Here is a 24,998-nt window from a genome sequence, read left to right as displayed (position 1 = left end):
TTATTTCCACTTCCACAAAGAGCTGCAGCATATGATATCTCCTGGCCTGACCCGTATCACGCAATTGTACGAAAGTCAGCAGGGCTAAGGTTGCAATACTGGACACAGTTACTTGGGAGCAAGTCCCGTTGAGCTCAATGGGGCATACTTCAAAATAGACAGGTGCACGACTGCACTGTACATCTCCATGTTTCTTTACAAAGTGCCCTTTCACTTAAAGACGTAGCCCGCACAGTATGATGTGGCAGTAGCTATGGCAACAAGTCTCTGGAACAGCCAATCAGATTAGGCACACCGGAATATGAATATGGGCCATGCGTATAATTTTTTAATGCACACCCTTTTAAAGAATTTAATTTCTAATGAGTAGTTCAAGTGTGTAATTGAGCATACGAAGCACTGAAACCTGATGTTCCTGTTTCATATCAAAATGCTTCCGATAAAACACACATGCACACCCCTAGTTACAGGGATGGATCTAGAGAAAAAAGACCATAACTCCCTGCCCTTATTTATTATTTATCTCTTACAGTTAGCTTCCGGCCTCAGGGGCACATCCAGTACAATCTCTACTTTGCCAAAGCTGAGCTGCAGAGAATATGAAAATGTCTCCTAAACTGTAGATCATTCAGAGGCTGGTTTATATAAATGTAGCATAACAATAATTACTGATATAAACATGATTGCACAGCAGTTTCAGAAGCACTGTTCATATCCATGCCTGAAACAATGAGCTGCTGTTCTATTAAACAGAACGACTTAACCCCTTCTTCCTCTAAATTCAGATAATTTTTCTGGCACTTGAGAAACATAAAGTATTAGTACCTGAGCATCTTGTGCTATACTAACACAGGGCATTGCTACCTATATAATTCTATGCTCATTAGTAATTGTGTCTAATGCAAGAGGTGCAGATTCCGTTTTATTTCTGTTCTGCAGGTCTTCACCCCTGAGTCATATATATTGATCTGCGGTATTGCATTTCAGAAGCCCGAAGACACAAAAGTAATTTGAGGTTGCTGTTTTATTTGCGTAAAACTGATGCTTTTCAAGCCTAGAGCAGCGGGCAAGGTACATTGCAGAATCTCAAATGAAGCCGAAATGTGGACAGAAACATTTCTCACGTTGCTAATTCTTGGCCAAAGGGGGAAATACATGTGGCAGGCTGAAGAAATCCATTATTTTGTCATGTTGAGGAGTAGGACAGGAATTCCTCTTCAAAGTTAAATATGACACGGTGAAAATGCCCCAATCGTATTTGGAAAATACGATTAAGAATTAAAGTGATATGCTCAGTTTTATACTGCTGTGCCTGGTGAAATTGCTGAGGTTCCAGACCTAAGCATGAGAGAAGAGAAATGGCTTGGAGGTCTGTTTCCAGGAGCCCCCAACAGAGGCAAAGTTGAAGCTAAATGGCAGGTCATGCTTGAGGATTATTTGTTATTATTTATTAAATTTGTATGCCACTCTGTACCCAGTAGATCTCTGAGGATGTTTATGCAAACTTTCCCCCTTGTATCTATATGCGAGAATATATTGCAAGATTTGCTGGAGCCAACATGCCTCCCCCATGAGGGGGTTGGAAGGTGCCAACATGAGAATGGGTCCTTTTTGCAGTGCCTCCCTGTTTGTGGAAGGGAGGTTCAGTCAGCGCCTTCAATATACATCTTTAGGCACCAGGATCATCCCTGACCATTGGACACGCTGAGTGGGGCTGATGGGAATTGGATTCCAAAATCTGGAGGGCTTAGGGGTTCTAAGGTGGAATTTCTACTGTCTTCCATGTAAAAGGTGAATAGGAATTCACATGATGAAAGACAGGGGAATGTACCTGCTGAAGAGTGAAATGTAGCCTACAGTAAATGGGCAGTGCTATATACCCTTTGAATGCACCCTTAGACACATAACTATGGATATATGTTTGCAAGGTCAGTCTATAGTGAGGTTTTTTTTGGTATGCATGGTATTCCTCACTATGCAGTCAAATGCATATTCGAAATGTGCATTTTTCATTGTGTGCTAAACTGCTTAGTTTTATCTCTGTGTTAACAGAAGAGAGGGACACACACACACACAAAGCATGTGTCTGGGCAGCAGGTAGAATTATGATAAAATGTGCTTGTAATATTTTACTCTGACACGAAAAACACAGCTTGAAGCTCTCCCAAGCAAATGGCTGGAGGCCATACGGTGAGTGCGATGGGAATTGCAGTGAGCTGACAAGAATCTCACGAGATAGCTGGGAAGATGAATAGCATAAAGGTTGCAAAGCTAAAGAGAAAGGGTTAAATGTATGCCAAATAGTAGTGTGGCTGCATTATGTAAAAAAAAGTGCAATAAACAAAACTATTGTGCAATAACTAAGCATGCAGCAGATGTAACGGCTTTCCTGGCAGTTCTCCCCAACAGTGTTTTCCAGATGGCAGCATCTTATTTATTTATTCACGCAACAATACATACATAGCATGCTAGTGGGATTGTTAAACTAAAGTTCAGCAGCTTATTTCTAAGCAAAGAAATGCTGGATTCAATCCTAGCAGAAAATTATCAAAGGCCGCCCTGCGCCCAATCCAAGATGGTAGCAGATTCTGCTTATCAGTCAGGACTGAAGGCACTCTGTGCATGCTCAGGGGTGCTGTCACCTCCAATGTCGTGTCTCAGCAAATGGGTTTTCTGGGCTGAACCCTGTTAGGGACAAACCCCACTTGGCACAGGAGTATGTCTGTCCACACACACGTGTGTGCTCTCTCTGTCTCCCTTACATACACATAGATCCCCGCACCGTCACTCTTGCACACCCCTTAGAGAGGCACCCCCTGAAAGGAAACGCAGCCAGTCCCCGCCCCCGCCCGCACCTCCCACACACCTGCCGCGCACCTTTCCGCCGCGCGGGCCAGGCGGGGCGAGAGCCGCTGGTCAGGTGGCTCCGGCTGCCTGCCTGGCTGACGTGGACGCCAACAGGAACCCGCCCTATATGAGGCGCGGGCGGGCACGCCGAGAGCGGCGGAGCGAGGAGCCGAGCGCCTGCAAGGGTGGAGGAGGTCGGACGGGGCGGGCGGCGACGAGCCGGCTGCTCTGCTGCTGCGCGTCCCCTCGACGTTTCCCCTCCTCCTCCCCGCTTGCTCCCTCTTGGCACGCCCCGAAGAGGAAAACGCGCCCGCGAGAGAGAGCGTCCTGAGGGCGATGGCTGCCGAAATGGACCCCAACAGCGAGCAAGGTAAGGGAAGCGGGAAAGCGAGAGGGCGCGTCCTCCTTCGCGGGGGGCGGGGGCGGGCATTGTTCCGGCCTCGCTCCGGCCAGCTTTTTTTCGTCCCCCCCCCTTTCCCGTTCAACCGCCCCCCCACCCTTGCTAGCAGTTTTTGCGCTTTTCGCGCGCGGGCTCCCCTTTTCTATTGGGAAGGCGCGGCGCTTAACTCCGGGTGGGCGTGGGGGGAGAGACGAGCAACTGCTCTTGGCCCTGGCCGTGCGCGCAAAAAGGAAAAGTAGGGGGTGTAAAAGTGCACATTGTTTTTTGGGGGGAGGGTGGGCGTGTCGGCCGGGTTGGGGTCCCCCCGCCAAGCCGCCCCCTTCGCAGCTCCGCTGGAGGCCTCCCTCTCTCTCTCTCTACCCGCGGGTCGGCTCCGCCCTTCGCTGTCCTGCCTCACAGCACGAGCCCGAAGAGAGTCTCTCGTGGAAAAGAGGAGCGAAGAAGGCGGCAGCTCGCCTCGCCTCGCCTCACGCAGCCCCTCTGGACCTTGGGGCGGGGGGGGGGCGTCGAAACACTCGGCTTCTGCTGTGAGGCCACCCCGTGCTTATCTGGCTTGCTTCCTTCGGAGGCTGCTGCTGCTTCTTCCCCCTCCTCCTGCTTGTTGCATCCGGAGGCGGGAACTGGCTGGCTTGGAGATTTCTATGGCTCCGTGAATGCAGCTGTCGAGTAAAGTCTTCCTGCCGGTGCAAGATGGGCTTGGATCTCGGGGGTGGCTGGGGGCGCCGTCGTCGTCAGTGTGGCTCTTGGCTATAGAAGCGCGTCGGAAGGGCGCAGGAAGAGAGAGGCCAGAAGTGGGACGACGACGACGACCTGTGGCTTTCCATATGTTGTTGGGTCACCACCACTCTAGCACCCCTTGATGTTGGCCTTGTTGGCTGGGGCTGATGGGAGTTGTGGGGCACCCCAGATATTGTTGGCCTGCCAATCTGGACAGCTTGGTTAGAGCGTGGCGCTGATAACACCCAAAGTTGCAGGTTCGATCCCTGTAAGGGACAACTGCATATTATTGCATTGCAAAGGGTTGGAGTAGATGGTCCTTAGGGTTAGGACCCAAACAGCATGTCCAATGGTCGTGCGTGGTGTAGCCTCATCTGGAGGGCCACTGCCACTGATCTAGGAACAGAGGTACATTTCTTCCAGGAGGCTGCTAGATGCCGAAATGGCATCTTGGAAGACTTGTACCTAACCCTGTATGGGCTGGAAGGGGGTCTCCTTTCTAGGCTTGAGTTGGGTGGTTTGAAAGGGCCTGAGGCAAGTGGTGTGGGGACAAAGCAAAATGTTTCAGAGCAGACACTAGATTTCTTGCCTCTCCCACCTGTCATTTGTCATCTTAGGCATTTGCAAGCCCACCACACACCCTTTCTGTTCTGCACCCTACATTAGGGTACTGAAGCCTTTAAATTTGTCTTGTGTGTATGTGCAAGTGAAAAAGAAAAGCAGAGAGATATTTTAGAGTATGTACCATTATTCATGTTCGGGTATTACAGTACATTTATTGCACATTTACATTTATTGCTGTTTGAGAACAGAAAGCAACACAACACCTACCCTGAGTTTCCATTTGTCTTTTTGTTCGCTTGTGATCTGCCTGCTTTTCAGACACCCAAGGCTGTGCTCCTTGGATCTGCTGTAACAATGGTAGCCTAGGGTATGTGACTGAGGAAGAGGCAAATGCCTGGGAAAGCCTTTTTGAAGTTTTCCACTTGCTTCAGCTGACTTGAGCAGTTGTTTGTGGGCTATGCTGAAGAAGGCAAAATACTCCTAGCACAGCAGGTGCCAAATGCCTCTGTTTGGCCAGCAGCAGCCACAGATCTTCTGGTGACCATGTGACTTAGCTTGCCCAGGACAAAGCAAGAGATCGCTGATTTCTTCCTGCATCGCAGAGGTGGCTAGGGCCTCATTTTGTGTTTGTGCAGGAGAGACAGACTGCCCCACTAAGTTCTCTGGTTTGTTTCAGGTATTGGGATCTTCTGAAAGGATCTTCTGAAAGGAAGTAGTAGTCTGTCACTTTATGGCTGGCATTAGAGCCCCAGAGAGCAAGAAATTATCACTGCTTCAGAGTGTCTTCAAAGCTCAGCATGGGCCGTGGAAACCAAATAATGGCTAACCACCAAGGTCACTGAAATAGTATCATTCAGTGAGACTGCAAAACAACTCTAGTTCAAGGTCTTACAGTCCTCTTTCATGCTTTATATAACTTTATATAACACTCGCAATTTCCTTTTAGATTGTCTGTTACATTTGTGTTTCTTTTCTTTATATTTCATTTTTTTCAAATGTAAGCTGCTTTATTTTTATATGGGTAGAAATGAATAATGCATTAAAATGGATCAGGATGCAGACCTCCTAATGAAGTTGGTGGCAAAGTGCCCATTTCTAAGGAGCAGGATTGTGATACTTGGTATTTCAATGGGGCTTGCTGAGATTTTAGTTTTATAGCCTATGTGTGAAAGATATTTAGTCAGCAAAGTTGAGCAGTTGAACACCAAGGGTCACATTAAAAGCATCTAATAAGCTGGACTGGTGCAGCTGAGTGGGATGTTTACGCTCGATCCACATTAGCATGAACTAGGAGGGTGCATGGCCTGCGTAGCTGCTAGAGCAGTTACAACATCCCAGATGAAGCTTATGAGGTTATTATAGGTCCAAAATGACAGCTGTTGAAAGTTATTTTGGGTGGTATAGAAAATTCCCAGAATGATGTTTTCCAAATGGAACTATAAATTTTGTTCATTTACAGTCCCTCGTGATAATAATCAATGTTGCTACGTGTTTAAAATTTAGTAGGTCTTAGAGCTGGAAAGCTAAAGTTGCAAAACCAGTGAGATGAGAAACTGCCTACCTGTCTCTTCCATTGTTTTCTCAGTCATTACAATGAACTCCTGAAAACTGGTCCCTAACCTTAAAAAAGAAGAAAGTCAATACATTATAACAGGGGTCGGCAAGGTTTACCTTGTCTGGGCCAGTTTACTCCAGTGGAGATCCCTCCGCGGGCCGGATTGCGCCCGTGAGTGTGCGCACTCGCGATTTCCAGCGTCTGCGCAGATGTGATTTCCGGCTCCGTGGAAGTAAGTCCCCGTGCCGCACTGTGCTGGTTTAGCGCAGTGCACGGGGACTTGCTGAGCGGGTGGCTCGGTTTGGGGGCGGCTCAGGGGGCAGTTAAACGACCCCTATGGGCTGCTTGTGGCCCATGGGCCTTAGGTTGCCTACCCCTGCATTATAATCTGCATAAAGCAGGCCTCCCCATTTGTCCTGGCAGACCATTTTGGGCAAGCCACCTGCCAGTACAATGGACCTCACATTTATGATGTCAGATGTAAAGCAAGTAAAAATCTTTGCAGTCACCACTGATCAGCTGATTTTTTTTTTAATAAATTTTTTATTGGTTTTTCAACACATATTAAAGACAATACAACACAATACATAAACAGACAAACATATAAACACGTATAATTTCTTGACCTTTCTTTCCTAAAACCTTCTTTCAGCGACTTCCCCATACCTCCCCTTTCTGCATCCCTGTTATAAATCATTCCAGCAACCCCTAATTTCAATTTCTTATAGCACTTTCTTTAAATCTTTTTTCTCATATCCAATTGTTTATCACTGCAATTCTATTTTGCATTACCCAAGACATTTTAACATTCATTAATTTTGCAACAATTCTTAAGATAAACTTTAAATTTCTTCCAGTCTTCTTCCACCGTCTCTTTCCCTTGGTCACGGATTCTGCCAGTCATCTCCGCCAATCCCATGTAGTCAATCACCTTGGTCTGCCATTCTTCCAGTGTGGGTAGTTCTTGTGTCTTCCAATACTTTGCTAAAAGTACTCTTGCTGCTGTTGTAGCATACATAAAAAACGTCCTATCTTTCCTTGACACCAATTGGCCTACCATGCCCAGGAGGAAGGCTTCTGGTTTCTTCACGAATGTGCATTTAAGCACCTTTTTCATTTCATTATAAATCATTTCCCAGAAGACCTTGATCCTTGGGCACGTCCACCAAAGGTGGTAGAAAGTACCTTCAGTTTCCTTACATTTCCAACATTTATTATTGGGCGTATGATAAATTTTTGCAAGCTTGACTGGGGTCATGTACCACCTATATATCATTTTCATAATGTTCTCTCTCAAGGCATTACATGCCGTGAGCTTTATACCGGTGGTCCATAACTGTTCCCAGTCAGCAAACATAATGTTATGACCAATGTCTTGTGCCCATTTGATCATAGCTGATTTAACCGTCTCATCCTGTGTATTCCATTTTAACAGCAAGTTGTACATTCTTGACAAATTCTTAGTATTGGGTTCCAATAGCTCTGTTTCTAATTTTGACCTCTCCACCTGGAAGCCAATTTTCCTGTCCAGTTTGAAAACTTCATTTATCTGATAGTAATGAAGCCAATCTCTTACTTTTGACTTCAATTTCTCATAGCTCTGCAGTTTCACTTTTCCCTCCTCATGTTCTATAATTTCCCAATATTTTGGCCATTTGGGTTCCATATTAAGTTTTTTCACTTCCTTAGCTTCCATTGGTGACAACCACCTGGGGGTTTTGTTTTCCAACAAATCTTTGTACCGAATCCAAACATTATATAATGCTTTCCTAACAATATGGTTTTTGAAACCTTGATGAGTTTTAACCTTGTCATACTATATATATGCATGCCAGCCAAATCTGTTATTGAACCCTTCCAAATCCAAAATGTCTGTGTTTTCAAGAAGCAGCCAACTTTTCAGCCAGCAAAAAGCCGCTGATTCATAATACAACTTTAAGTCCGGCAGGGCAAACCCCCCTCTTTCTTTTGCATCAGTTAGTATCTTAAATTTTATTCTGGGCTTTTTGCCCTGCCAGACAAATCTAGATATATCTTTTTGCCACCTCTTGAAACAATCCATTTTGTCCAAAATCTGTAATGTTTGAAACAAAAACAACATTCTCGGACCACTGATCAGCTGATTGTTGGGTTTTACTAGGCCCCTTGCAAAGCCTTGCAAAGCCAAGACTCCTGCAGGCAAGAGTTCACCTGACATTGTGATATCAGGCAATTAACAGGTGGGTACCTCTGTTCATTTATAAAGCTTGGCTTGTGAGGGCTGGGGAAAATAATTATCTGGCCTGCTGGCCAGATCTGATTCTCCGCCCTAGCCTAAAGTGTCAGATGTAGCTCATAAGCTTTCTACATTGCCTGTTTTAGCTGTGGCACATGACTAGGCCAAACCCTAGGTTGTGGTCTTTTTCACACGTTGTGTAGAGATAACAGCTATGGATGACGTGGCCCTGTGTCACTAGACTATTTGGTTGTCCAAGCAGAGTGCCATTTGCTTGATCTGGAAATACCTTGAGCAATAAGGCTGAGCAATTTTAGTGTAGGAAACGTAAAATCTCGCCAGTGTACTATAGTCCTGTGTACCTCAAAGTAAACATGCTTAGGATTGCTCTGTATTTATTTTGTCATATGAGATGACCACTGTTCGCATAATTTCAAAAGTGGCTGATCTAACAATACATGGAAGTTAACTGTTGTCAAAAGACAGTTTCACATTTAGAGTTTCCCGTTCTTGTACTAAAAGGTCAATAACAGTGGGGAGGCGCAGGGAAGAATTTAGATAGTGACCATGGCACTGGGGAAGCACTGCCAGATGATGTTTACCATTTTCCAGGTGAAAATTGAGCTCCCTTCCCCCGCAAGCTATGTGCTCAGTAAGCAAAGTAGACCATTCTCCTACAGATGATGGTTTTCGCCCTGTGGACAAACAGCTCTGAGGGTCCACATTTAATTGGGGGAAATGGTATGTAGGAAGAAAGAGTTTAACCTCCTTCCCCAGTGCCAAGAATTATTCTGGGCTACTGTTAGTGCTTTAAAGCGCATGCACACACAGAGAAAATCCTATTTGTGTATCTCTTACATTACATCTTGTTTAGCCCTCATGCGTTCAGTCACATCTGAATTGCCAATATTTACTAGGAACTCTTGATTTTTCATAACATGGGATGTAGCTACTAACAGTTCTAATGGTCAGGTCTAAAGTGGGTATTACTTCGGCTGCTTATCTTCAATTTGTATTGCTGTTTCTGCCAGTTCTGCTACCAAGGGTAGTGTCAATCCGATCCGTGGATATCAGCAGTGCTCCCTCGTCCTTTTCATGCCGTTTCAGCGTTTCTGAAGAGTTCATGCCAGCTGGGCTATTTCTGCTGACTTCTGCAGAGCAGCTGAATTGAGTACAGTTTTCTGTCTGTGGCTGGGATTCAGACAGAACTGACAGCAAGGAAAATAACTTGCAAAATGGCCATGTTCAAGTTATTGGGAAGATTGCACTTAGAAGGCACAAGTGTTGACCCGTGACGTATGGCAGAGAAGTATCCATGGAAGAATTTGGCAGTGGAAAAGTTTACACTTCTAGGAATTTTCCACTACTATATATGTCTGTGGAAAATATTTCATTTTTAAGAAATGCATTTTGTGATAAGCTAGTTAGTACAGTGTGTGGCTGGTATTTTGTTGAATCTAAAATTGTTTAAATGCCCTGGGATTCTTTCAAATGAAAGGTGGTTTAGAAGTGAAATAAACAAATGAAGTTATAAGTAACTTTACTTCAGATAACTAGCACTAGGAAGCACATATATTTATGTGCCCCGGTTCTTGAGGTATGCTAAAATTAGTATGTTAACAGCTCTCAATTCCACTTAAAATATAAGCAATGCAAGGGAAACAACAAGCTGTTGAATTGTATCTTAAAATATCTTACAAGTATTTCCAATAAAAATGTCTAAATAAATATTTGAATTTCTTTGAATATAATATTTAAACCAGTGCTTTATTTACATCACACTCTCCAACAGCATGTCAGTTCCCTCTTACTTGCCTTTTCTCTCTACACTTAAAAAGCCTGAAATGTTGTAGTCTTTCCTCATAGGGAGGTTCTAGCTCCATAAACACTTGGCTGGAACTTTTCCAGCTCTGCAGTAACCTTTCTGAGATACCATCTATTTCTAAAATGACATTCATTATGATACTGGCAGTTTTATTTTCAATCCCTTTTCCAGTGATCCCTAAGCTGGAATGTACCTTTTTCACAGCTGCTGCAGGCTAGTTTGCCATGACTCCCAATTCAAACATTATAAATATAAAGTTAAAAGTTTTCGTCCCAATGTGCTGATACTTGCTGACATTGGGTCATCTTTGCCATTTTGATGTCAGAGCCCAGTTTGGAGAGTGTCTTTTGGAGCTTCGTGCAATCCTTTGTTTTAACCACCCTGAACAATTTGGCATTAGGAAGCTTGCTCACTTCACTGATCACCTCTAGCTCTAGATAACTTATGGACAAGTTTTAAAAGTTCAGATTCGCTGAACCATTGAGCACCTCACATCTTACATCCCTACACAGTCAGATGGGTGGCATATCAATAATGAATTGTTGTGAGAATTGTCCATTTGTTTTTCTTCTCCGCCTTCTGCTCTTTACACATCCATAAGAGGACCTGTCCTCTTATCCCATGACTACTAAGCTTACTCATGAGTCTTTGATGAGGGGCTTAAAAAAAAACTTGTTTGGAAGACTTAGACTGCAATCCTCACCATGCCTACTCAGAAGTAAGACCCATTGAATTCATTGGGGATCATTCCCAGGTAGGTTTGGTTCAGATTGCAGTTTATAGTACACAGGGTTGACTGGATCATCTCTAAATACTTGTTGACTCTCTGAGAACTCTGAAAAGTTAATTAGTGCTGGTTCTTCTGCAAAATTCATTCTTCTTTATCCTTAGTAATTCTGTTTTTAATACCAGTTAAGCTAACTGACCTATAATTTCATGGATCTCTCTTACAGAATTGGTGTTGCAGTGAATACTTTTTAGTCCTTTGCTATAGAAGCTGATCTTTGAAGAACAAAAATGGTCTCTTGACACATCTGATAGTTCAGGCAACGATGTCCTCTGTTGTGAAGAAAGATGCAGATAATTCATTCAGCTTTTCTCCAAACTCCTTTCCCTCTTTTAGCAAACATTTTACTTTTTTGTAGTTCGTAATGCATAAAAAGCTCCCAATAATACCAATGGGAGGTTTGTGTGTTTTTAAAGCTACTACTATTTGTGACACTGGGGAGAGACTTACTCAGGGCCACAGTAGGGGTTGAATGTTTGAACATCTCTCTCCATATGCTGTGGGTCCAATCTGGATCAAGGCCCTGTGCTTGGTTTCAGTTTTTAAGAATTCTGACACCAATTCAAGTGACACAGTTAAAAGGAATGTGTAGTTAAGCTCTAGAACATTCATGTCTAGAATTAAAACTATTGTGTACCGTATTATTGCCATTTGGATGGCCACCTGTCATTGCTGCTTTACCTGAGATGCCTGCATTGCAGGGGGTTGGACTAGATGACCCTTGGGTTCCCTTCCACTCTACAGTTCTATGATTCTATCTCAGGGATGACTAATCTGTGACCTTCCAATATGTGTTGGGCTTCAACTCCCATCAGCTTTAGCTGGCATGGCCAATGTTCAGCGTAATTTCTGCCATGCTTTAGAGACATTCTAGAGTTATTCAGCATGCATAAGTAATGACTCTGGGTGTACATGGTCATTCCTGGTGCATCCCCTCTGCTGATGAAAATTGTGCAAAAGTGATAATTTTATATGTACTCTTGGCAAACGTGCTGAATGAGCTTCAGTTAGAATGAAGTGTTAAACGTTTCATAACATTGCTGATTCTCTTTCCTAAGGTTTATTATAGTACCTTCAGACAATGTTCCAAAAATATGTTTGAAGTGGGAAGACCAGTGCTAGGGGCCAGCAAAGCCTCTTCAGTATTTTTGGCATAGTGGAAGATAAGATAAACTTTATGTAGGACAAATGAGTGTTTAGACTCCTTTTGACACTTTTAATAGTTTGGAAATACTTTCCCTAACTTTGCCAATATGCATTGAGCAAGTCATCTTTTTTTTAGCTTGTGTAACAGCCTGGTCTAAAACTTGCCATTTTGTCTGCATAATTACTTGCTATCCTCTTGCACATCAACACCCACTTGCCACTGGTATTGCGTTTTCCCTTAATTATGCACCGTCATTTGAGGAACAAGGTACCCCCCTCTACAATACCCCGCACATGAGACAGCAGTCCATGAAAACCAGCAGGAACAAGGAAGGGTAAGGAAAAGGCATAGATGCAGATCAGTGCATCGGATTGTTAGACCAAAGTCTCCCTACAAATTATCAGTGCGAGCTATGGGCTTCCTAGAGTATTGATCCTGAATTCCTAGATAAGGATTCCAAATCTGTTCAAAGGGCCATGTGTTAATTTTTTGTATTGGTTGTAGAATCATAGAATCATAGAGTTGGAAGAGACCACAAGGGCCATCGAGTCCAACCCCCTGCCAAGCAGGAAACACCATCAGAGCACTCCTGACATATGGTTGTCAAGCCTCTGCTTAAAGACCTCCAAAGAAGGAGACTCCACCACACTCCTTGGCAGCAAATTCCACTGTCGAACAGCTCTTACTGTCAGGAAGTTCTTCCTAATGTTTAGGTGGAATCTTCTTTCTTGTAGTTTGGATCCATTGCTCCGTGTCCGCTTCTCTGGAGCAGCAGAAAACAACCTTTCTCCCTCTTCTATGTGACATCCTTTTATATATTTGAACATGGCTATCATATCACCCCTTAACCTCCTCTTCTCCAGGCTAAACATGCCCAGCTCCCTTAGCCCTTCCTCATAAGGCATCATTTCCAGGCCTTTGACCATTTTGGTTGCCCTCCTCTGGACACGTTCCAGTTTGTCAGTGTCCTTCTTGAACTGTGGTGCCCAGAACTGGACACAGTACTCCAGGTGAGGTCTGACCAGAGCAGAATACAGTGGCACTATTACTTCCCTTGATCTAGATGCTATACTCCTATTGATGCAGCCCAGAATTGCATTGGCTTTTTTAGCTGCCGCGTCACACTGTTGGCTCATGTCAAGTTTGTGGTCAACCAAGACTCCTAGATCCTTTTCACATGTACTGCTCTCAAGCCAGGTGTCACCCATGTTGTATTTGTGCCTCTCATTTTTTTTTGCCCAAGTGCAATACTTTACATTTCTCCCTGTTAAAATTCATCTTGTTTGTTTTGGCCCAGTTCTCTAATCTGTCAAGGTCGTTTTGAAGTGTGATCCTGTCCTCTGGGGTGTTAGCCACCCCTCCCAGTTTGGTGTCATCTGCAAATTTGATCAGGATGCCCTTGAGTCCATCATCCAAGTCGTTGATAAAGATGTTGAATAAGACTGGGCCCAAGACAGAACCCTGTGGCACCGCGCTAGTCACTCTTCTCCAGGATGAAGAGGAAGATGAAGAGGAACCATCGATGAGCACCCTTTGTACAAAATATTTTTTTTTGGGGGGGATGGCACGATAGGAAAAGGGGACCTACCAACAGGGAACGAACAAATTATTCTCCCATTCCTAGGAATGGGGATATGGGCAGTGCAGGATTTTTGTTTCTGTTTGAGGCCACTGGGGTTTCAGCAAACTATAAAGTTTGGGCAACTACCCACGTTTTCAAGGGAGAAACCAAACTATCGAAACTCTTTGTTTTCCTCCGCTGCTGAGACAGTGTTGTTTTCAGAATACAACAATCTGACTAGGCAGTACGTAGCTGCTTTCTGGGGCTCATGTATCTTTACATTCTCAACTGATTTTGACAAATGATTTAGCAAAATTGAGCAGAATCCCTCTGAAGAGGGGAGGATGTCTGAAAACACTTGTGGAAAAAGCAAACAAGACTTGCAGTGCCTGAGCAGCTCTAAAATACGAAATGGGCAGGCCCTGGGCTTAGTTTGTCTTACGTGGCCCGAGGTGTGAGTGCACGTCCACCTACTATTAATTTGAACTGCACATTTCCTTGTATGTGTCCTGGTAATCCTATTGCATTAAAGGCATAGTTTAATCTGGATATAGGTGCCAGAGCAAGCTTTATTTGCAAGTAGGGCTTCCAAGATTGATAGTTGTATTATAGTAAGAACTTTTGGCATTTTCATGCATCCTAGTGAGGAAAGAGTGCTGTACAGTGGTACCCCGGGTTACGTATCCCTCTGGATATATAATCTTCGGGTTGCGAATGTGGCAAACCCGGAAGTGTATACTTCCAGGTTTCGCCGTGCGCGCATGCGCAGAAGCGATCTGCACACATGCAGAGAAACGCTCAATAGTGCCGCACATGCTCACAGAAGGGCGCCTCTGGTTACAGACTTTTTGGGATACGGCCGGGCCTCTGGAACAGATCTCGTCTGTAACCAGAGGTTCCACTGTACTGTATTACAGCCTTTTACAACAAGCCCACAAGAGCTATTGATATGCAGTTTTAGCTGACCACAGAGGAGGGGAAGCTCCCTTCTCCACAGCCAGCATAGAAACACAGACTGCTGACCTCTTTGCAGGCAAGTACCCAAAAAGAGAGTCTTCTATCAAGCAGATTGACACTACTGGTCCATACACTTATCAGCATAGAATTCTGTGCGCTATGACGGCCAGGTGAGTTGTTAACCACGAGTTAAAATGCAAAGCTGCCATACTGTTCTGGGTGCACGAACACCAGTGTGGAGTCATAGTCAGTGTTGGATTATGACCTGGGAGACCAGGGCCCAAATCCCCACTCGGCCAAGAAGCTTTACCAGGTGACCTTGGCCCAGTCAATATCTGTCAGCCCAACCTTCACAGGGTTTGTTGTGAATATAGAGTAGGGAGGAAGACAACCTTGTACACAACCTTCAACTCCTTGGAGGAAAAGGTGGAGTATAAATCTAATAAATAAATAATAAAATAAAGTGCAGTCACCGAGTACCAAACACATGCTTACTTTATTAGAACAGCACCTTAAAAGCACAGTAAGTAATTCTAATGCGCCTTATGGTCTAAAGTACATAGGATAGCTAATTTAGCATCAGGGAGTCAAGTCCATGGATCAGTTGGGAATAAACTCTTAATATCTGTGACACAATGCTATTTGCAGCTCCCAATTTCACAGTACCAGCCTTTTGACCTGGTACAGTTAATGCAAACGTGGATTTGTCAAGGCTGTTCTCGTGACAGCTTTCTTTAAGCACACTTTTTTTAAAAGCAGTGTTTACTGACGTAGAAATCAACCTCTTATGTCTAGCTTTAATGTCTTTGCAAAAACCTGAGGACTTTGTGGGCTCTTTCACAACTCTGACAAAAGCCAGCCAATACCAATAATGCTATGTGTAAACTTCCTCTTGTCGCACCTGTTGCTTAATGTCTGTGGGTTGAATTGCAACTACATGGAGATTTCTGGGTGCTAGGGTGGCAATGGATATCTCCACTGAGCCAGGTGACTCACTCTCAGCAAAAGATGCACATCTTCTGCTTCTGCGCCGCCCCACGAATGATGGACTGGACATCTTAGTCCTCCATCATCACATCAAGGAAAGTAAGTGCAGGGCTGAGTACAGGTACATTTTACTGTGTTGCCGTCTTTCCATGGGCTATCTAGATGGAATTCACAGACCTCAATTAAAAAACCTCTGCCTTGGTCCATAGTTAATACTTTTTCCATTTCTCCTCCTTGCCTACTGAAACAAGTGAATTGTTGTAAGATCAAGCAAGGTAGTTGAGATCATAGAATCACAGAATTGTAGTGTCAGGAGGGATCCCGAGGGTCATTTTTAGTCCAATCCCCTGCGAATAGACATTCCGTTGTGGTGACTAACCTAGGTTTCAGGTTCCATTTCATGCCTAGCTTATATGGCTACGTGTTTCTAACACTTTATACAGTATTCTGAAATGAATCGCTTCGTAAAAGTACAGTTCAGAGGATGTTACTAACTTCAGACTCATGACAACTGGCGAAACAAAACTAGCTTTTAGTAGTTGTGATTAGTATCTCATGACTGTCTTGCTCGATTTCATGCAACAGCCTTACTGTACGTTAAAATCCATTCTGTTTCAAAATATAAATGGGGCAATCTAGAAAACATAGGCTTTCCTGTCAGAAGGATTTAATTCTAGTGGTCCTGGGCCGGAGTGTATCTCTTGGATCGAGAAATGACATACCGTATTTTTCGCCCTATAGGACGCACCGTCCCATAAGGCGCACCTAGTTTTTTGGGGGGAAATGGGAAAAAAATTATTTCCCCCCCGGCGCGGGGCTGGGGCGGGGGAGGCTCGAGCTTCCCCTGACCCCAGCCCCCAAACAGGCAGCTCTCTGCAAGACGTGGGAGCCCAGCCCTGGCTCCCGCTGCTTGCTGAGAGGTCCGCGAAGCCTGGACGCGCTGATCTCAGCGCGCGCAGGCTTCGGCATGCTGGCAACTCTCCGCAAGCAGCGGGAGCGCTCCTGCTGCTTGCGGAGAGGTCCGCGAAGCCTGTGCGCGCTGATCTCAGCGCGCGCAGGCTTCGCATGCTGGCAACTCTCCGCAAGCAGCGGGAGCGTTCCCGCTGCTTGCGGAGAGGTCCGCGAAGCCTGGAGAGCGAGAGGGGTCGGTGCCCACCGACCCCTCTCGCTCTCCAGGCTTCAGCGAAAGCCTGCATTCGCCCCATAGGACGCACACACATTTCCCCTTCATTTTTGGAGGGGAAAAAGTGCGTCCTATAGGGCGAAAAATACGGTAGTTCACGTGGAAGTGCTTTATCTGAACATGAGTGCATGTGGCTAATTTGTGACACCTTGGTCTTTCCATGATGCAGATGAGAGCCACTGTGGTTTAACCATAGAGTGGATTATGACTTTCAGATGGACAGGGTTCGAATCTACACTTGGCCATGGAGCTCACTGAGTGGCCTTGGGTCAGTTACTATCTCTCAGCCTTAACCTACCTCCCATGGTGGTTGTAAGTATAAAATGGGCAGCAGGAGAACCTTGAGCTACTTGGAGGAAAAGGCACTCTGTATATGTAACGAATAAATAAAATACCAACAGTTGAATAGACTCTTGACATTGTAATAATTGACAGTCTTATTGATCTTGGGGTGTTAAAAGCCATACTGAGTCTAGAGAATGAAGAATAACATTAAAGGGCATTATTTCACCTAGTGCAGAAGGTATTCTCTCCCCCCGCCCCCGAAGAAATCCAGGGCCACATTTTCTCAAAGGGATCCATTTGTTTGCTTTGGGAGCTGGGCAAGAGTCTCTGTTTCTCATCTGTCACTAGGGCTGTCAGAAGGCCTTGCATCCCATTCCTCCCTGCATTCATTACATACAGCGGTGTTTCCATTCTGCTGCAGTTTGTCTCCCACCAGAAACTTAAGTTGTCTCACTGCCTGTTGCGGCAAAATTATTGTCTTTATGTTATCCCATCTTACTCATTTTTGTACAAAGAAAACACAAGTATCATTTGCAGACTGGAGGCAGCTGTTGGCTGCTGTGGAAAGTAGGATCCCCTCCAAAAAGCTTGTAGAGATAACGCTGCATTAAGTTAAAATTTGTTTTGCCATATCCATGTCCTTGTAAACTAGCAAATAAAACTAGTGTGGAAAACAAGGGTTGAATTGACACAAGTCTAGAAATCTGAGTAGCTTTGTATATATGTTTGTTTTGGTGCACGATTTTTTGTATGCTGTTTTCCATGTAAATATTCATCCAACCCCCCCCCCCACAAAGTATACAGACACAACAGAATGTCAGTAGGGGGAGCTCTCTTACTTTATTTATATGGCTGTATGGTATTCTGTATAAAAATGCAGAACGTGTAGAATGCTTACACTCAAGTGTTTTAAGTTTGTAGAAAATTATGTTTGTGCAATTTCTGTGTAAGTGGATGTTTGCTAAAGACATCTTAATAAATATTGGTGATTGTTTATGTGGTCTTGAATAAACAATAGAAACGTCGATATAGGAAGTCATTTGCTGGGTAAAATTGCTTAAAAAGCTTGCATATTTTAGAAAGGCACTAGATTCTTAAGACTAGTTCTAGAGTTCCTCTGGTAGAAGTGAGATGGAAACTTGGCAGCCGTGTTCTTTATTGAGGGGGAAACCATGAACTTTTGTGATATCTGCAGATAAGCTACCTTGCAATTCTTTCTTCCTGAAAAACTAGCTTTCTGGGCAACTTGTGGATACTTCTAAGCTTCTGAACTGAAAGATCAGCCAAGAAAGCTACGAGGTGTGGTTGTGCAACCCTTGTTTGCAATTTAAAAAACCCACTGTCTGATAGCCCCACCCCATGGAACTGGCTTTCGCGTTCAGGTGGACAAATATTTGCACAATTATGCCTAACTTACCTGTGGAAGAGCGTGGGTGGAAGTGGCATCTGCATAGCATGCCATGTTTAGGAGATGGTAGAAGATTTCTCTTTGATTATTGACAAATGGGCCAATTACATGTTCTGCATGCACACATTTAACTGCACCTTGATAGGGCATTTCCTCCCTGACTTTGGCTACCAACGAGATTTTACATATTGAGTCATCTTTACGTTGACCTTCCGTCCCTCAGATAAGAGGGCAATATAAATAACTACCATTACACAGCACTATTTTGTTGTATAGAGACTCCATTTTTGGAAACCGAAACCTTATGCCGTGGGTGAAAACAGGATCCAGTCACTCTAGTCTTACTTGGGAGGGGGAGCAAAGTGAAAGGAGGGTTAACTTGCTCACAGTTGTTCAGAATCTGTTAGTGCTTTCCCATGGTAGAACTGCTGCATCACATTATATAGCCCAAAGGTAACTGGTATTTAGCTGCATCTTCCAGTATTCAGGAAATATTGCTTCTTTACAGTTACGCAATGGGCACAAAAGATTTAGGACGCTGGAGTCTTGCAGAAGCTTATAGACAACCAAATGGCAGCATACACCCCACTCCAAACTGGGATCACTTCTCTTTCCAAAACTCAGAAATACAAAATGGATGTACATGCATGTAGCTAACTCTGTATTTGTCTTGCTTAGATTGAGCGGACTAAAGGTGGAAAAGTAGTCTAGGAAATGGGCATTGAGGTTCGGTTTATAATCACTCCAAATTTACAGTGTTATACAGTATTTCTGTACCATTTCATAACCAGGGTTCTTTTTCTGGCTTATAAAAACGTTACTGTGCTGTCTTAAGTACTGTATAAATAAGTATTTAGCCATATATACTGAATTTGTGTAATTTGATATTCTTAAAATGTGCTTTTAAATTGCCAAGTGCATACTGTATTCTGTTTTCTGAAATTTCTGTTACGCACCACTTCAAAAAACACCCATTGAAGTTTATAAATTTGTAAATGGATAGATACATTAAAAATAAAACATAAGACAACTGAGAATAAATCACTGAAACAGCTGCAGGCATTCATAAGTTGTACAGGAAAAATCTTCAAACCTTTGAAACGTTTCTCACAACCTTCTATCACTATTTGAAAACAGTGTTGGAAAACATATTAAATTGATTTTGATATCGGAGCTATTGACTTTTTTCCTGGTCTTGAAAGGCTGGTTGTAGTTGCACCCTAAGCAGGTTTTCACGCTTTGTCTTGCTGGATTCTCCATGGTGGATATGCTGCATCCTTCTGCACATCCTTGGAACTGAAGTGGACAGAGATCACCTTGGCAGTTGTGCAGTTCCAAAATTTAGAGGGAAGGATAGGTGATTGTTTATTGCTTGGGAGTTCCTCAGCTTGTGCCATGACCCAGTGTTGCAAGGCTACGATTCTGTTCACAGAGGCATAGCATAAGACTGGGAATGTGGAAAGGGGTTTGGGTGACTGATATTTTTGGCTTGGTTGTCAAAGTATACCTTGTTTTCTAAAAGGAGTCCTTGCAAATGATGATGACCGTCACAGCTGGAGCTTTATTCCTCAGTTGCTATATTCAAAACTTCTGTGCTGTTTCTTCACTCTAACTAAAGGCCTGGTCCATAATAATGTTACCAGATTCTTCCTGGTTTTTACCGGTTCCTCGGAGTGAAATAAATGGGTTTTAATGCCATTCCTAGGGCTGTAGTTAAGCACACAAAATAGGAAATGTTCCTTCAAATCTTTAATGAAAGCAAGGGATGCCAAGATCATGTCTTTCATAATCTAGTTTTATTTCTTTACTTGTAACACTTAAAATATTAAAATCAATTCCTTTTCTCAAGTAATACAGTCTCCAAGCTACTTGAAAATGACATTTCAGAATCAAACTTTTATAGCCCTTTGTAGAAGATAATCCTCTACTAGATAAAATCCTCTTAAATATATATTTTTTTATCTGAACACTCCCCCCCCACAATAGTATGGAGTGTCCCAGCCTCTCTCCTTTCTATTCCATTTCAGCCTCTAAAACAAATTGGAACAGAGACGTCAGAGCTGTAAGATGCAGTTTATGTAAGAATGATGCTTCTAGTTTCGAGGCTGGCTGCCAGATGGACACAGAGGCCAGCTTTGTGATATTTAAGCTAAAACAAGTTTATAATGCTACCTGCTTTTAAAAATAGCAGTCACTTCAAAGGCAAGAATCCGCTTTTAAACACATTAACAGTTCCCGTAGCACAACCTCCACAATTGCTGGCTGTTCCTGTTCATATACACCTTGACTTGATCCAGGATGTTGACTTATTCTAGTTATCCTTTTGTCCATCCTGTTTCCCCCCAAAAGACATAGAGGACTTTTGGAAGAAGGAAGATCTCACATTCCACTGAGTGTGGAGTCACTGTGCCTCTGCTGCTGTCTCAGATGTTTGTATGTTCTAGTGGGGAGAGTATAATCTGAGCAGGCCCCTAGGTATAACTGTCTGGCAACAGCAGAATATCAGGAAAAGCTAGTCTTTTGAGCACTTAGAGGAAGACGATGCAAACCTGCATTTCTAGTGCTGTAAAATGAGCACCTTCCCCTTCTTGCTCTTGAGAAGCAGTTGAATCCTGAACTGAATTGGGCTGCTTCAGAAAGATTCAGGGCTCTTTTGATGTGAAGCAGTTCTCTGAGTTGTCCTGAGGAAGATGCTGTTGCTCCCAAAGCCTTTGGCCTGCTTCACAACTGTCACTGTTAAAAATTGCTGCATTTCTCAAATTTAGCATCTAGGCATTGGGGGGGTGGGGTGGGTAGTTTTGTGACCAATGGGTCTAGCTTTCTGCCAGGAAATACCTTTACTAGGGCTCTGCTTTTTACTACTAGTCCCGATTCTTTAGGAAGGGATGTACCATAGGTGTCAACTGAGCATAAAATAAAAACTTCAATCTGTTTTTAAAACTCTCTGCTGGAATTTTGCAGATGACTTACCAGGGACCCTTGATGTTTCCATCTGCATATAAATTGCCCAAAGACTAATCCAGACAAAGCCTTGGATTTACTGAGATGGACTTTGGTTTTGAAGATGAAGTGGGTTGTGTATGAGGTGACTTTCTCAAGCGCCAAAGTGGGATCCATACTGAAACTTGTACAGTATTTGGTACATGGTAGTTGCTAGTATGCCCAAAAGCAGGAGTGAAGGCTTTCTTTAGTTTGGAATATAACTCTGAAAATGTTGCTACTTGCAATTGCAGACCTCCTTTGCCTTAATTTTTCTGCAGGACTTCCCATGTTATGACAATAACATTGAGGGATTATACTGAAAACTACACTGTAGTAGGTTACATTGAGATGTTTCCACACTTGCAGGTTGCTCTCATTCATCATTTAGCTACACACCTAGTGGGAAATTGGGGATACTACCCCCTGATGTTGGGAAAGATTGAGGGCACAAGGAGAAGGGGATGACAGAGGACGAGATGGTTGGACAGTGTTCTTGAAGCTACCAGCATGAGTTTGACCAAACTGTGGGAGGCAGTGGAAGACAGGAGTGCCTGGTGTACTCTGGTCCGTGGGGTCACAAAGAGTCGGAAACGACTAACAACAACAACAACAACAACAACAACAACAACAACAACAACAACAACAACAACAACAACACCACCAAAGCCAACATGGTAAGATGGACCAGGAAGTTGTAACTTGCTTGTGTTCTAACCTGTCCTGTTTTGATATGGAGATGTGTACAGGGTGAATCTGTACTAACGCAAGAAGAAGAAGAAGAAGAAGAAGAAGAAGAAGAAGAAGAAGAAGAAGAAGAAGAAGAAGAAGAGCACAACAACCCTCTGATGGAATGGTAACAATGCCAGCCTGTCACTCCTGGGATTAGAGCAGTTTCCTGGAGTTGCATCGTGCGCTCTGTCTCTGTCTGTCTTAGGACCTCTCTCACACTCACTTCTTTGTAATTATCTGCAAGACCTCTAAGACGGGCTTTTCCAGCTCTCTGCACTGTTTCATGTGAGAGGATTCTGGATCAACCTTGCCACATGGATGCACTGGCACAAGCTGATGCCTTCTTATTAGAGTACCTGCTCTCCTTCAGCTGCCCAATTAACCGCTGACGGTTGCTAATTCAAGCGATGGTTTAGCAACTTAGTGGAAGGAAGACTAGGCTCTTCAGAAGGAAGGAGCATGGCAGTGTGCTTCAATGCCACTCAGGAAGAGGTGTTATGCTGCATCTCCCAAATTAATCCATTTTAGTAGTATTCTGCTGCAGCCATGTCCTCGGAAGGGGTGTATGAATTTTCCCCACATAGCTGTGACAGACTGCCTCTGCAGTGCAATATGTTTTTGCGTCTGTGTGTATCTATTTAGGTGGCTGCTTGCTGGTTTTCCCAGGACTGCTCCTGAGGGATGATTGGAAAAGAAACGGTGCCTCAGCAGATAATATTGCAATCCAATTACTGCAACCAGCGTTGAAGACACTTGATAATGCTTGGCTGAGCCTGAACAAGCCAATTTACATTGCTGCGCATTCAGGTTAATTCCATTATAATTGGCTCAAGTGCCTTGCCCACAAGCAATATACTCTGTTGTCTCATCAACACCTCAGTAATAAAATTAAAGCTTCTGGCCCACAGTTAACAAGGAATTGTGTTAAGATTCAACTGCAGTAGGTACTTACAGGCTTTTGAACAAGTGCACTGTGGGGTTGTGCTCCAGAACTTCTCTGCACCTCCTCAACAGATATATATTGGCTTCAGACTCTTTGGTAAAGAAAAGCACAGTTGAATGCTGAGGGTGGAGCTGAACATGAAGTGCCTTCTGTATTGCCTTGAAATATCCACCCCAGCCTTGAAGGAAGGGTGGTAGTTGCACAAGACGATCAGCATTTGCAGAGGAATTGTACCTACTGTCAATCCTCCCCAGCTCCTTTATGCTCACTATTTTGGAAAATGTTGAGTTGGGAGTACAGATCTTTAAATAAAGCATCCAGAAATGTGGGGTGGCGCCGCCATTTGTAAGCACCAAAAAAGAACCAATTAATGAGCAACATGGTACATCCAATTTCTGTTGGTGCATGTGGCATATTAATGACCACCAAAGTGTTGAGTGAGATTGAAAGGAACACAAATAACTCATGCTATGTTTTTTGTATTATGTTCCTTAAAAGGTATGAATACTTAGGTACTTTAGAAGTCAGTCCTGTTCACTCCCTCACTTCTACAACTTGTCCTTTCCCTGTAACTTTATTGCTTTTGCATTAAGACTTTTTGGAGGCTTCTGGGGGTTTTAAATGACCTGCATAACTATCGGGGATCAGTGTGGTAATCCATCTAAAAAGAAGCTCGAACTTTTCCATGGTGGCACCCAGCGTATGGAATTGTCTCCAGTTTGAAACATGGCAAGCACAAACTTTGATTGGCCTGCTGTGCTACTTAAAGGTGCATCTGTCCACCTAGGCATTTGCAGGTTAATATTGAGCTTGGGAGGTATGTTCTGTGGATTGTGATGTACCTTATATATTAATGTGTTGGTTTACTTGAAAATGTGTTGTATTCTTGTGAACCGCCCCAGTACTGTTGATGAAGGGTGAGATAGAAATACGTTCCATAAACCATTTTTTTTTAAATCATGGACAGTAATATTTTACAAATAAAGCATGATGATTTTCTTTAAGCTCTTTTGTGTTCTTAAAACCATGTGTCTGCAACACAGCACTAGCAAGATGCCCACTCAATTCTTGAAATGTGGCTCAAGTATAGAGGAGCTCTTGCATAATTCTTACACCATGAACCGTCCTAAGATCTTCAGATGAAGGACAATATACAACTCTCTAACAAACAAATAAAATATAAATAAATAAATAAAATATAAATAAATAAATAAGCCAGCTTTTTGTGCAAGGGCTTTATTTTGGGGACAGGGGAAGAGGCCTGTAGTGCAGTTGTAGAGCCTTGTATGCAGAAGGTCCCAGATTTAATCCTCAGCAACTTCAGGTGGGACTGACAGAGACACTACCTGCAACTGGGGAGAACTGCTACCTGTCGGTGTCAACAGTATTGACTGAGATGGAACAATGGTCTGATTTGGTATAAGGCAGCTTCCTATGTTCCACTCCAAAATAATCACCACCACTTAAGTTTTGGACCAAACCCTAAAAGATGTGTCTTGATTCCATATCCTACACAGTCAATTTAGTTCGGCATCCAGTTAGTGCATCTACTGTCCGCTTGCAATTCTGTGCCTGTATTCGTTGCTCATTTTCTCCCCAATTTTCTTAAATGGATCCTTTCTAAGGATGACAGTTAGCATCTTGTTTCTTCCTTTGTAAGCAATTATGCTTGCTGTTGCACTTTCCTGAACGATGGGGAGCCACATACCCCGTACCACTTCTGAGTTCAGCAGAGCTTGACAAAGGCTACATTACATGCCAGGACCTTCATCTGAGGTGAAGTCAGTTGACTGACACATCTCTGCAGTTGATAGTGTAGAATGCACAGCAGCAACGTGATGAAGCTGGAAGTAAGAAAAGGGATTGTTGCAGTCTGACAAAGAGGCACTTCACTCGTAGAAACCTG

The 24,998-nt window shown here is 43.6% G+C and overlaps 1 protein-coding gene and 1 long non-coding RNA gene across 5 annotated transcripts in view; both read left to right on the top strand.

Moving 5' to 3' along the window:
• Nucleotides 1-2,904: 2,904 nt before the first annotated feature.
• Nucleotides 2,905-24,998, top strand: part of LOC310766815 (tumor protein D52-like) — a 37,682-nt gene continuing 15,588 nt past the window's right edge. For 3 of the 4 annotated variants that reach the window (XR_014550423.1, XM_083623467.1, XM_083623469.1), the window contains exon 1: nt 2,970-3,217. Coding sequence is in view for 3 of the 4 variants with exons in the window: in XM_083623467.1 (XP_083479593.1) it covers nt 3,184-3,217 (34 nt within the window). In the remaining variant the exon portion in view is untranslated. Of the gene's footprint in view, nt 3,218-24,998 lie in introns of all 4 variants that reach the window. The other variant, XM_083623468.1, reaches the window with a different exon arrangement.
• Nucleotides 15,494-19,166, top strand: LOC310766872. The gene is made up of 3 exons (XR_014550485.1): nt 15,494-15,534; nt 15,578-16,285; nt 16,840-19,166. It is a non-coding gene; the product is annotated as an uncharacterized lncRNA (long non-coding RNA).

This window comes from Podarcis filfolensis (genome assembly GCF_964270895.1).
Source record: "Podarcis filfolensis genome assembly, chromosome: 7".
In the NCBI taxonomy this organism is placed as follows: Eukaryota; Metazoa; Chordata; class Lepidosauria; order Squamata; family Lacertidae; genus Podarcis; species Podarcis filfolensis.
The sequence above is the reverse complement of the archived record's forward strand: the minus strand, read 5'-3'. Positions and strand labels throughout refer to the sequence as shown.